Genomic DNA, 13,789 nt, shown 5'->3' on the forward strand with positions numbered 1-13,789 from the left:
GGCAGCATCCCACATAGAACTAGAAAGACTTACAACTAGGATATACAACTATGTACTGGGGCTTTGGAGAGAAAAAAAAAGGAAGATTGGCAACAGATGTTAGCTCAGGACCAATCTTCCTCACCAAAAAAAAAAAAAAAAAAGTACATAGGAATCCAATAAGCAAAAATAACAGGAGAAGGAAAGTCTATTATATTTACCCATATTCTGGCTTACCATTGTCCTTCTTCCTTTCTTTCCCTTTAGAGAATTTCCTTTAGCTATTCTTTTAAGATAAGTCTCTGTTGGCACATGTACTTATTTTTGATTCATCTGAGAATGTCTTGGCTCCCCCGTTAATTGCTGAAGGATGTTCTCATCAGCTGTAGGGTCCACATTGACAACTTTCCTTCAGCACTTGAAGAAAATGGTTCCGCTTCTGGCCTCCAGGGCTTCTGAGCAGAAATTGCTGCCATTTGAATTTCCGTGTCTCCTACAGGGAAGATACTATTTTTCGTTGACTACTTTTGAGATTTTCTTCTTCTATTGTCTTTAGTTTTCAGAAGTTTGTTATAATGTGTCTTGGCCTGCGTTTCTTTGGATTATCTGTTTTGGGTTTACTCTGCTTCTTGAATCTGTGGTTTGCATCTCTTTCCAAATCTGGGGAGTCTTGAGCCAAGTTTTCTTCAAGTGCTTTCTCAGCTCCACTTTCCTTCTTTCCTTCCGGAACTCTGACACAGATTGTAGATCTCTGGTAGCAGCTCCGCAGGTGCTGAGACTCTGTCCATGTTGTTCGTCTGTTTTCTCCCTGTTGTTCACACTGGACAATGCCCGTTTTCCAGTCCTCGAGGTGACTGGTTCCTTCCTCTGTCCTTCCAGTCTGCTGCTGAGCCGTCCGCTGAGCTCTTCATTTCACCATTGTGGTTTTCACTCCTAACGTTTCCCTTTCGTTGATCTCGCGCTCTTCTGTTTCTTTGCCGAGGCTGTTTCTTTGCAGGGGCTTTCTCTCTTTCCACGGCTTAGTGTGCTGGCGACTGCTCGTCGAAGCGTTCTGATCGCAGCTGCTGCTTCACACGGTCTCCCGTCTCTGCCATCCCGGTGTTGGCTTCTGCTGGCTCTCTTTTCCTTCACTTTAAGGTCTTTCTGGTTCTTGGTACAGCCACCGGTTTTCTGTTGGGACCTGGACGTTTTGATATTATGGTATGAGACTCTGGATTTTACTTACGCCTTTGGTTTAGCTGGGTTTTTCTTTTGACACCGCTCTGGCAGGGGAAGACGAGCGGGGCCACCATGTCACTGCCAGGGGCGGGGAGAAGTCAGGTTCCCTCCTCGGTCTCCGTTGGCACTGAAGGGTGGGCTCCCGGGTGGAGCTGGGATTCTGGTTCTACACGTGGTGGGGTGTGTGTGTTTGTGTGTGGAAGGGCAGCTGGCGGGGAGGGAGGTCCCGGCTCCCCCCGGTCCTCTCTGAGACCACGCCAGTGCAGGAGTTGGGTGCTCCATGGCGGTGAGGGTGGAAGTCCTGACTCCTGCTTGCTCTCTGCTGGCGCCAGCGACGTGGAGGACTGTGTTTTTCCTGTGGCATGTGGCTGGAGTAGAGCGGTCCTTGTCCCTTTCCGGTCCTGTGGCTGAGAGAACAGGCCCTTGTTAGGGTTTGCTTTTACCTGTGCCCACTGGCGATTCTGGGTTGCCAGCTCCTTCAGCTTCAAGTTTTGATTTATGAGGCAACAAGAAAACCCAGGGGCTCACCATCGTGTCATTCCTCAGGATGCAAGGTCCCTGGCCGGCCCACCTTCCTCTCTCACCTCTCAGTCGTGTTGTTTGTGTTTTGGGTATAATGTCCTGGGATCATGGTTGTGCTCAGTGGGAGGAATTAGCGAAAAGTATGTCTGCTCCGCCTTCAAGAAGGCAGCAGAGGTCTCCTCTGAAAATCTAATTTTAAATAGACATATTTATTCCCCTATCCATTCTCGTTATAAAAGTTGGCAAGATCTAGAAAGCAGAAGGGCGTCGCATGGTCCCAGTTCCCTGACGTTCTCTCTGCCGTGGCTGGGCTCATGCTCTGGGGCCCTGCGTGCGTGCTTCTCCCCAGCGTGAGGGCATCACCCCGTCGGGTCCGGAAGGCCCTGGGGATGCTGCCAGGTAGCCATGTGGAGTCGGTCAGTGACTGGAGTGTCGCTGACTGCTCTCCTGCCCTGGGACTTGGGTTTGTTTCTGAGATGCTGTGAGCATCTTTGCCCGCCTTGTTTTGGGGTCGAGTCTCTTTTGATAACACACATTGCTGTTTTTTCCTTCAGAATCTGCAGAACCAGACCCTCCGCGGTGCTGCCGTAGAGCAGTGATTTCTTTGCTGTTTCATCAGTAGTAGCGATTGCCTTCTTTTCCTCGTTAAGAGACTGTCAGGGAGGAAAAACACTTTTTCCTGTAGTTCTCTTAGGTTCAATGGCTAGGGCCCTGCAAACTGAACTGACAAAAGAGATTAATAGGAGAAAAAGATGTATTTCATCTGCTTATGGGTGCCTCACAGAAATGACATGAAAACTGAAGAAGGTGACCCGACCCCCAGGGTTATGTAGCATGTTCACCCAGGGCGGTAAGTTTACAGAGAAATGACGAGACACAGGAGAAGGGTTCTGCGCTTCCGGGGCGCTGAATCGTGGGAATGTCTGTACCCGTGGGCACCAGCGGACGATCGGGGTTGTGTGAGGTCTGTTGTGCTGTCTCGGGGATGGTGAGGCCAGCACTCTGCCTGGGCGTTAGGAGCCACTTTGCCCTTCTCGGTAGGAGAGGGAGCTGGATTCCTTCCCGAGGCAGATTTGTGGCCTGTCTTTGGGCAGACGGGAGAGTAGAGAACTTTTTCTTGGATCTTCTGTTTCTCAATTGCTTGCAGCTCAAAACAGTCCTTACCCCGATGCTTACCTTGGTACTTTGCGGGCAGGGGCCTAATCTGATCCCTTCGAGACCACCACCAAGTTTTCTCAGGTGAGCCGTGGCTCCCTGAGGCCTGTCTTCCATTCTGTGGAGCTTGTCTTTGCGGGACAGGCTCCCCCATGCTGGCCTCTTCTAGCAGCAAAGCCACGTAGGGATCCTTCAGATGCAGCCCCTCCGACTCCACCCCACCCCAGACGCGCTGGGGCAGAATGCGCATTTCTACCAAGATTCCCAGGTGATTCATATGTACCTCTGAGTTTGAGAAGCCCTGTTCCAAACTCTTGATTCATCTTCAGACATTTTTTAAATATTCTATTTATTTATTTTTAGCTTTTTCTTTGGAATTAATTTCAAACTTGGGGATGATTATAAGAGTAGGACAGAGACTTCCAAATACCCTTCACTTTAATTTCCCCATTCCCTCCCTTCTCTCCCTTGACCCCCTCTGTCTCACCTCCTACACTCTACACACATTTTTTTCCTCAATCTTTAGAAAGTAAGATGCAGACATTCTTGCCCCTTTATCTCTTGATTCATGCCACGGGGCCATATTTCCTGAAAGCAAGGACAGTTGCTGACATAACCACAGCATTTATCACATTCTGGAAATTTAACACTTAAACACATCCAGGGTCATGCTTCTCGTTGAGTCGTCCCGTCTGCAGCATTTCCTCTGGGTTTGCAGTGTCTGTCGTGTCATCGGTGATTCTGACGAGTGCAGACTGGACCTCGCCCAGGGCGGGTAACTGCCTGAGCTCCAGGCCAGGCTGAGTCATTCCCAGCGTGGCCACTTAGGAGGCAGCGAAGTCGTGCACCCCACGTGGGCTGTGCCAGCTCTGATCACTGAGGAAGGGTCTCCAGTGGTTGTTAATACAACGTATGTAGAGAATTTATGTATAATTGTCACACTGATACTTATGTTTTCATAGGAACTGTTTTCACTCTTCACCAAGATGATGACTAAAAGTGGTCTCTATGTTTTTACTTTTCTAAATCTATGTTTGAGCTGCAATTTGCATACAATACACCTGTTTAAGAGTAAAGTTTACAGAGTGTTTGACAGCGGTCATGTAGCCATCGCCCTCAAGATGTGGCCCGTCTCCCTCACCCTAGAAGCTCCCTTCCGCCCCTTGCAGTGAAGCCATGCTCTCATGCCCAGGCCAGCACTGATCTCCTCTTTGTCACAGTAGATTTGCTTTTCTTGTTCTACAATTTTATATAAATAGAATCAAACAGTATGTTGTCTTCTGCGTTAGCATCAGTCGTGCGTGTATCAGAAGTTTGTTCCCTTTTTTTTTGCCGAGGAAGATTCACCCTGAGCTAATATCTGTGCCAATCTTCCTCTATTTTGTATGTGGGATGACACCTCAGTGTGGCCACTGCCGAGTGGTGTAGGTCCACGCCTGGGATCTGAGCCTGAGCACCCGGTCCGCCGAAGTGGAGCATGCCGAACTTAACCACTAAGCGGTGGGGCTGTCCCCTGGAAGTTGGTTCTGTATCCCGTGGAGCAGGCCTGCACTGTACAGCTGCTGCTGGTCCTCCACCAACCTCTTGACAGATGTTTAGGTCGCTTCCATTTGGGGCTGGTATGAATGGAGCTTCTGTGAACGTTTATATACAAGTCTTTGTGGATGTATGTTTTCATTTCTCTTGAGTAATTAGCTAAGAGTGAAATTGTCACAGGATGAGTGTCTGATTAATAACATGAGAAATGGCTGTTGTAGAGTGGTCTACCCACAGCAAATGAGAGTTCCAGTTGGTCCACTTTCACCACCTCTTGGTATTGTCATTTTTAAAAATTTATATATTTTGGCCATCAAAGTGAATATCTCCTTGTGGTTTTAATTTGCATTTCCCTGTTGACTTGTGAAGTTGAGTATCTTTTCATATGCTTGTGGATCATTTATATATCTTTTGTGAAGTGTCCAAATACTTTCCCTATTTACTGGGCTGCTTGTCTTATTGTGTTTTAAGAACTTTTTTTTTTTTTAAAGATTGGCACCTGAGCCAACATCTGTTGCCAATCTTCTTTTTTTTCTTTTTTCTTCTCCCCAAAGTCCCCCAGTACATACTTGTATATTCTAGTTGTGAGTGCCTCTGGTTGTGCTATTTGGGATGCCGCCTCAGCATGGCGTGATGAGCGGTGCCATGTCCATGCCCAGGATCCAAACTGATGAAACCCTGGGCCACCGAAGCAGAGCACGCCAGCTTAACCACTTGGCCATGGGGCCGGCCCCAGAACTTTTTAAAATATATATATTCTGGACAAAAGTCCTTTGTCAGATGTATGTATTGGGAATATTTTCTTCCAGTCTATGGCTTGCCTTTTCATTGTTTAGTGATGTCTTTGAAGATTAGACATCTTTAATTTTGATGAGGTCACCTTTATCAGTTTGTTTCTTTTATGGTTTATGCTTTTTGTGTCTTGTCTAAGAAACCTTTTTCTACCCAAAGGCCACAAAGATTTTTCTCCTACCTTTGTATCTTCTGGGAGTTGTATATCCGTACACTTTACATTTAGGTCCTCGATTCGTTTCAAGTTGTTTTTCGTGTGAGGTGTGAGGTGTAGGGGTCATTTTTTTTCATGTTGATATTTGCTTGTTTTACCACCATTCACTGAAAGGATTTTCCTTTCTCCCCTTGAACTGCCTCAGCCCCCTTGTCACAAATCAGCCGTCCATGTGTGTCTGAGCGTCTGGGCTCTACTCCATCGGTCTGTGCTTTGGTCCTTCGTGCTGGGACCGCTGTCACTTTGTAGTAGGTTTGGCAGCTGGTTAGTGGGAGTCCCCCACTAGGAATCTTGTTTTTCACAATTCTTTTGGCTACTCTAAGTGTTTTGCCTGTCCTTATAAATTTTAGGACCAGCACATCAATTTCTAAAAAAAAAAAAGCCACCTGGCATTTTTGTGTGGAATTTCACTGAATTTATAGACCACCGAGGGCCAAGTTGGCCTCTGAATGGTTTGGAGTCTGCTAGGAGCATGTCAAACCCTCCCGTTCACCGACTTCTTCAGTGTTTGAGTGGGGTACATATTCTGTAAACATTTTTTGTAAGAATTTCATGATTTTTGATGCTATTGTAAGCGGTATGGTTTTTAATATTTCACCTTCCAGTTCATTTAGAAATACAACTGATTTTTGCATATTGACCTTCCATCCAGCAGTTTTGTTAATTGTACTTCTTAGTATCGAGGCTTTTCCGGAGGTTCCAGGGGATGCTGTGGTTCAGCTGTGGGGATTTTCGCTGCAGTGGTTCAAGTGTTTCCAGCACATTTTTAAGGAAAATGACCAGATGATTGTTGATGAAACTTTATCCTCTTTCTCTCTGAATATTCATTAAAGTGATGATTGATATAGTATTTTATGTACACGTTTCACGTACTAGTGAAGGGGAGCTTCTTTTCACGTGTTGTAAAGTGTTTTCTTTCTCGGTCCCCTGCGCATGTTGGGATAGAAGGTGTCTCCAGCTGCGTTGTAAGCTCTGTATACTTGAGGTCTTTTGTCTTTCATAAACAGTGAACGTTGGTTCCCAGTTTACCATTTGTCTTTAATTTCATTCATGGTGTTTCATTACTGTAGATATTTATAATTTTTATGTGAAACATCTGCCAGTTATTTCTTCATATGGTCTCTCTCTATTTTTAGTCTCTGAAAGCCATTTTTTTTTCTTTTGGTACTTCAAGGTTTTTATTTTTATATTAGTTATGACGAAGGATCAGAATCTAGTTTTATTTCTAAATAGTCAACCGCCTATCTCAGGCACATTGGATAAAAGTCATCTTTTTCTTTCCCCATGGATTAGGGTTCTCTTTTTTCTTGTAGATTAAAATTATATGTGTACCAGATTCTGTTTCTGCACTTTTTCTTCTCTGTGTTGGTCTGTTTTTGTTCCAAAACCACATTTCTGATTTTGAAGCTGTTTAATCAAAATTATCACCATACTAATTTGTTAAACATTTTCTTGCAGTTCATCCTGTACCACTAATATTACTGATTATACCACCATAAATTGATTGCAGCACATTTAGAATCTTTTTTAAATTTTTAAATTGAAATAATGTTATACTTTCTTTTTTAATAGTGAAGTATATTCACTGCATAACACAGTCTGGTTAAAAGACTAGGAAGAAACAACCCATTAGAAAATAGAAAAATAGGCAGAGAAAATAAACGAGCATCTCAAAGAGGACGAAACCTGATTGGCCAGTAGACTCAGGAGGGGATGCGAGTCAGGGAAACGTGGCTCTGCAGCCACGAGCACTGCGGCCACGGCCCGGCCAGGACCCGGACGTCGGGCACGGCCCTGGGGGCGTAGTCAGGGGCTCCACTGAGGGAATGATGTGAAATACTCGGTAGCTGTGAAGAAGTGCTTCTGGTGGTCCAGTAGCGCCCCCTCCACGTGTCCACCTGGAGACACTTACACAGTGATGGGGAGACAGACGGGGGTTCATTAACTGCTGCTTGTAATAGCAAAATACTCGGAAAAACCTAAATATTATCGACAGAAGAATGGGTAAAATCAACTGTGCTGCATGAAATTATGCAGGTTAGTTTGTCGATGAACTAGGCCTCCATGGACGTGAGTAAACGGAATGGAGAGTGTAAGGCAAGTTTAATATGATTTAAAGTCATACAAAACAGTGCTATGATGCCATTTTGAGCCATATTCAGAGGCACTGGGAGTTTAAAAGGCACATACTGAATAGTAAACACCAGGTCCAGAGTGTGGCTCCTCAGAAAGTCTGGGGTGTGACGTGAGCAGGAGCTCAGAGACCTCAGTCCCGTCTGTGACCCACCACGCCCTTCAAGGAGAACCTGAAGCAGACAGCTTACCTGCTGGTGGTTTTTACATCATAGCGGTGGGTACATGGGTATCCGTTTCTTCAATTTTTAATAATAACATATGACTGTTACTTGCTCAGGGTAAGTCTTAAGACACTAGAGAAAAGCATAAAAAAGGAAAACCTCGCACAAGTGTACCAAACAGTGTGTTCCATGTCCTTTTACACACGTGTTTGCACACATCTCTCGTGATTTCCTTAGGAGAATTCCTAGAAGTAGGATTACTGGGTCACAGTCTCCCAAACCCAGCCCAGAAATGTGCATTTCCCCCAAGCACGTATAGGGGCCTGTCTTCTTCCTCCTCAGGGAGCCAGGAACATCGCACTTCTAGTCTTCTGATCAGATGGACTTGGGCAAAAAACCACAAAAAACAAGAAACCCCAAGTGATTGTAAACATGTGACTGTTGCTTTTCACTCATGTTCCTGATGATTGACATTTAAAGACACAATCTGTGTTTAGCAAGATTTCTAGGGCCTATTAGAAAGCTTTCACCACCAATTCCCAACCTTGACTTCACATCACCCTCACCTGTGGAACTCATCATAGTCTTTTCCTTGAAAAGGTAATGCTATTTCCTAATTCGGAAGACGCCAGATGATATTGCTGAACCAGTGTTCAATTTCTCGGGAGTTTAGAGTAGTTTCTCAACCACAGCTCTCTTCACACTTTGGCCAGACAGTTCTTTGGTGCTGGGCCCCAGAGGGGGCTGAGCAGCATCTCTGGCCTCCACCCACTCTATGCCAGTAGTGCCCACGCCCAGTGGTGACAGACAAAAATGTCTCCAGGCATTGCCAAGTATCCCCTGGGTGCAGAATCAGGCCCCCTTGGTTGAGAACCACTGTGCTAAAGTGTTGTGCGGATGTCGGAGTGTTAACTTCTCTTAGCTCTCATGCTGATGCACATGGAGGTGCTGTGTCCTGGTGCCTGTGGCTCTCCAGTGATCCAGGGCAGCGAGTAAACCTGCCACCCGCCCCAGGTGTGGGGCATGTGACACAGGCCAGTGCTGACTTGATGAATCCAGTCGGGAGGCTTGTATACCCTCCATGTTCATTGTATTACTCTCTGTTTTCTCTAGGTTCAATTTTAAAAAGTTAAAAGTGTGTATGTGGGGGAGGAGGAGTCCAGAGGTACCAGAAGACATTCATTGAAAACTTTTTTCCCAGCCCCGTCCCCCGACACTTGTCCCCCAGCCCCCAGGGCAGCCACGTGGCAGTAACTGGTAATCTTCCGAGACTGAGGCAGGTGTGAAGACACGGGTTTAACACATTAGGAATTCTTTTTTACTTTTTTTAAACAGATGTTAGTTTATTGTACAGTATTATATGGGCTGCATTTTCCCCCCCAAATTTTGTTTAGACGTCCTTTCCAATTAACTGTATAAAGGACTTTTTTTAAACCTCAAATGGAATTTTATTTTAAATACTTTGTGGTTGAAACACTTTGCAGAAGCTATGTGCCTTGTTAAGCCACTATCCAGTGAATGCTACATGCAGATGATTTCTGTAACCATATGGAGAGAGAGATACTTACACATCCTAGTAGAAATGCTACATTTGTGTATTTCTGTTCTGGCATTAGACAGAAATGTCATCTAGACCAGTAATTCTCCATCTTTCACATTTTACTTCTTCCAAATATTCTAAAATCAAATAAGGTTTCAGATTGTTAAAAAATGAATAATTTTTCAATGACATTTATTGTTACCATCAATCTATTATCATATTAATATTTACGGGAAACTTGAGACCCTAACTTCATGCTTCAACCTGCAAAGATCTCTATTTCCATTTTCCAGAAGACTTCTTTATCTTTATGGTCTCCTGGCACTATATGGATATGCCATCATTTTTTAACTTGAAATTAATTTTTGACCTGTTCCCATGGTCCGTGACTCAGTGTGTAAGAGAAGTCTGCCTAACCCTGGTCCCTGCCCACGAGGCGTCTAGACAGCCTCTGCACAGGTGCCTTTCCTGTGGCGACACCCCTCGGCAGGCTCCTCCTCAGCTGCAGAGGCCCGCGTCCTTTCTGGTGGGGTGCGGTCGAGCCCAGCAGGACGGTTTACTTTAGTTCCCTGCCTACGGGTGGGGCGTTTCTGTCTTCATCTCCTCGACGCTGCTGCGCAGGAGCGGCTCGGACCTCGCGCACCGCTCGCGCGAAGGAAACTCGAGGCGGCTGGAGTCTGCCCACCTCGGGTGCGCGGTTCAGCCCCTAGCACTGCGTAGGGGGCCTGTCCCTTCACATCCCTGTCCACCCCGGGAGGCATCCCCCTTTGGAGTCGGCCAGACCAGCCGGGTTCGGGTGGAGCTCGGGCTGGCCTGGCCTCCGCTGGCCCTGCCCCCGCCGGGCGTCCTGGGCGCTGCGCTGCGCCCGCTGCTCCCCGCGTCGGGAGCGGCCCTCCCCCAGCTTGTCCCTGCACTGAGGCGTCCGTCTTGTTCTGTGGTTTCAGAACCGGGTTTCTCCTTTCAAGGACATGATCTTCTGCTTCTCGGAAGAGGACTGGTCCCTTCTAGACCCCGCCCAGACCGGCTTCTACGGAGAGTTCATCATCGGGGAGGACTGCGGGGTCTCGCTGCCTGCACGTAAGTCCCGACGCCCCCGTCTCCTGAGACAGGGAATGGGGGCGCACATCTGCCCTCGCTGTCCACGGAGGTCCCCTGTCACACTGCCCGAGGGCACGTTCCAGGTGGCCCTCCACCTGCCGCTGTCACCTGTAGACCAGGCTCCTGCTACAAGAGCGCATTGCCCGGCCGCTGTTCCCCTGGCCTCCTCACCTCGTGGCTCTCTCCATGTCGGGTTTTCTAAGCCCCAGTCCCACCGCTTGCCCTTCCGCCGTGTGTCCCTCTGGTGTCTCTCTCCTGGATCTGTCCCGGAGTCCCCACTCTCCACCGGCCCTGGTTTCCTGCGGAAACAGTTCACCGACGAGTGTGTATCCCTCCTCTTCTGTGAACAGATGACCCAGCTGCCCAGCTGGACGTCTCCCAGGGAGAGGAGGACGGGCCTCGTGGGGCACAGTTGCAGGACCTCCAGGGGAAGGACACAGCCCAGGTCTCCTACTTGAGTGAGTCGTAGTCCAGAGCTGGGTGGACGGAGCCGGGTGGAAGGCAGGCGGGTCCCTCTGCCGACTCTGCAGCCCTCCTCAGCCTAGACTGGGTCTCCGTAGGGCGTATTTTGCCCGCCGCCCCCCCCCCCCCCCCCCAAAAGAGCGTGTGGGCTTGGACTCCCTCAGCCAGGGACCAGCGTATGACAGGAGTGTCTTCTCTGCTGTAACTCACTGCTCTTTTGAGCTGACGACCCAGTCACCCCTCCACACTTGAGTTGGATGCTCTCCAAGAGTCACTTAGGGGAGGAGAGGACGTTCCTCTGCTCGGCTGGGCACTGGGCACAGCGCTCTGTACACCCCGCCTGGCTCGTCCTTCCAACCACATGCTGCAAGTGGTTTGAGGAAACCGAGTCTGGGCAGGTGCTGGGGCCTGGGTGACGTGACCCGGCTCAGCAGTAGCAGTTACCTGGCCTACCCCTCCACCCCCCGCCCCAGCTTGCTGTGTCACCAGAACTGGAGTTTGCAACCACTGTGCTGTACTGTCTCAGGGTGTCTGCTCCTTCATGGAGAAGCTTCTTGGGTGTCAGCACAGCCCCAGGCCCCTTCCCCTTTGGAGCCACAGAGCAGAGCAGGTTTGGCTCACCATCCCCCCTGGAACAAGCATCTGGGGCCTCTGCTGTGGCTGGCTCCCCGTGCCACCTCTGCCCGGCAGGCTCTGTGCAGGCTGTGTCTCCGCTGCATCTGAAGGACCCTGGGGTCTGTGGGTGGAAATGAGCACAGGGCTGGCAGGTGCCTGTGCACAGTCCAGTAGACAGGGCAGAACTGGCGTCCACTTTAATTCTGTTTAGCTTCAGCCCAGGGCTGCCCTCGGATCACGGCCAGGCATCTGTGAACATGCCTCCCCAGCTAGTGCTGCGGCTGTAGGACAAATCAGTTTTTCCATTTTCTCCTCCGGAGACTTTTCCAGCCTCCAGCCATTCCAGGTAGAAGAAAGACGAAAACGGGAAGAGCCCCCAATACCAGAGTTCCAGACCTGCCAGCAGACGGCGCTCGTGCAGAGCACCTGCCCAGGTAGAGGGGGAGGCTGGGGGTGCCTGTGTGCAATGTGCAGCATGAGTGTGTATCCATGTGTGGTGTGTGTGAGTGTGTGTGCATATGCAGCTGTGTACGTGTGTCCATGTGTGGTGATGGAATGTGTGGTGTGGTGTCTAGTGTGTCTGGAGTGTTGCATGCCTGTGAGAGTGTGTACATGTGTGGTGTGTAAGTGAACTTGTGTCTACGTGTGTGTGCATGCACATGTGATATGTGTGTCTGGTGTGGTGGATTGTAACACGTGTGATGTGTATGTGTGTGATGTTTGCATGTGTGTATAGTGTGTTTGTGTGTGTGGAAGTGTGCACTCTGTAGTGTGTGTGGTGTATGTATATGCACATGTGCTGGTGTTGGGGGTGGTGGGATGGGGACTTGAACTCTCTAGGGTCCCTGCTGTCAGCTCCTGGAGGTTCTCAGCTGCTTGTGCTCGTTGTGTTTTGCTAGGATCTCCCAGCCGGCTCCTGGCCTGAGCCCCTCCCCTCCTCACCCTCCCCTAGTGGGTGGAAGCTGGGTGCTGAGGTGTGTGTGGGCCTTCTCGGAGTATATGTCTTCCCTGAGCGTGGAAGGCTAGAATCTCTGGGCAGAGTCTTGGGGTTCAAGAACAGGTTTGCAGAATGCAAAGCTGAGGGGCCTCAAGGGGTGGCTCCGGTGCCCTCGGAGCAGCCAGTGTCGAGACTGAGTCCCGTGGGTAAAGCTACCACCTGCAGGGGCAAAGCCTGGAATCCGGCCTCAGGGTTCAGACGCCCTTCCAACGTCACGCCCGTGTCTCTGTTCTTGCTTGAACCCGTGTGTCCCGGTTTTCTGCAGCTGTGGAGACTGACTCCCAGTCTGCTTCACCCGTGATGCCTTTTGGAGGCAGGCTTTGTGGGGCGTTGTGGTGTTTCCACCCAGCCCCGTGCAGGGCTTGCAGCCCTCTGTGTCCCCCATCGCGTGTGGACAAAAGGGGTTTGATGTTCTTGTGAATCTATGGCAGATCTGGAAGGACAGTCCCCTCTATGCACAAGCAGCAGTGGTCACCCCGGTTTTCTCAGGAGCCTGCTCCACATGCAGGGGTCATCGCGTGTGGCCCTTTCTTGCTCAGGCTGATGAACGCCTGGTGCACAGGTGCATTTTGAACCCTGTCTGGCTCCTGCCTGCCCACAGCCTGTCCCTTGGCCCCGTCAGGATGGTCATCGTCACGGGGTTTTCAACGGTGCTGTCCCTGTCCTCGGCTCTGACACACAATCTGTCTTGAAACGGCGGGAAACCGGGGGCTGCTCTCTGAGAACAGGGCAAGATGACGGATTTCAGAGAATAGACAGTGTTTTTATTCTGTAACTCCTGCCCGTGCCCTCTGACAGCAGGTGAGGGGCCCGCATCCCGCATCCGCCCTCCCAAACCGTCCCTTTGTGCAAATCCGACCAGCGCTTTATAATGCTGCCTTGGGGTGGAATGTCTTCTTGTTTGCTGCCTTTCCTTGCTTCTTTTTTCTCCCCCCTCCCATTTGGAAGCCTGTTGTGTCCCAGCACTGCACCGGTGTAAGGTCTTGCCGCGATTTTTTGCGTTGTGTCCTTGCAGCACCTTCTGAGGTGGGTACTGTCTTAGCCAGCACAGGTACTATAGCAAAATTCCGGGGGGCGGTTTAAACATCAGACATACATTTCTCACAGTTCTGAGTCTGGGAGGTCCCAGGTCTAGGCAGAGGTGGAACTGGTGTCAGGTGAGGGCTCTCCACCTGCCTTGTGGACAGCTGCCTTCTCCCCCTGCGCTCACGTGGCCTCTCCTCGGTGCATGCTCGTGGACACTGAGAGAGCTCATGTCTCTTCCTCTCCTTATAAGGGCACTAACCCCATCACAGGGGCCCCACCTTCAAGACCTCGTTAACCCTAAATACCTCCAAAGGCCTCAGCTCGTAGATCACCTTGGG

General features: G+C 49.4%; 1 protein-coding gene across 6 annotated transcripts in view; it reads left to right on the forward strand.

The window, feature by feature from the left end:
- Positions 1–13,789, forward strand: part of ZNF496 (zinc finger protein 496) — a 39,647-nt gene that overhangs the window by 13,523 nt on the left and 12,335 nt on the right. For 5 of the 6 annotated variants that reach the window (XM_046667244.1, XM_046667249.1, XM_046667245.1 and 2 more), the window contains 3 exons: positions 10,198–10,330; positions 10,702–10,809; positions 11,749–11,862. In XM_046667244.1, the coding sequence (XP_046523200.1) occupies positions 10,198–10,330; positions 10,702–10,809; positions 11,749–11,862 (355 nt within the window). The remainder of the gene's footprint in view (positions 1–10,197; positions 10,331–10,701; positions 10,810–11,748; positions 11,863–13,789) is intronic. The other variant, XM_046667246.1, reaches the window with a different exon arrangement.

Source organism: Equus quagga, chromosome 7 (genome assembly GCF_021613505.1).
Source record: "Equus quagga isolate Etosha38 chromosome 7, UCLA_HA_Equagga_1.0, whole genome shotgun sequence".
NCBI lineage: Eukaryota > Metazoa > Chordata > Mammalia > Perissodactyla > Equidae > Equus > Equus quagga.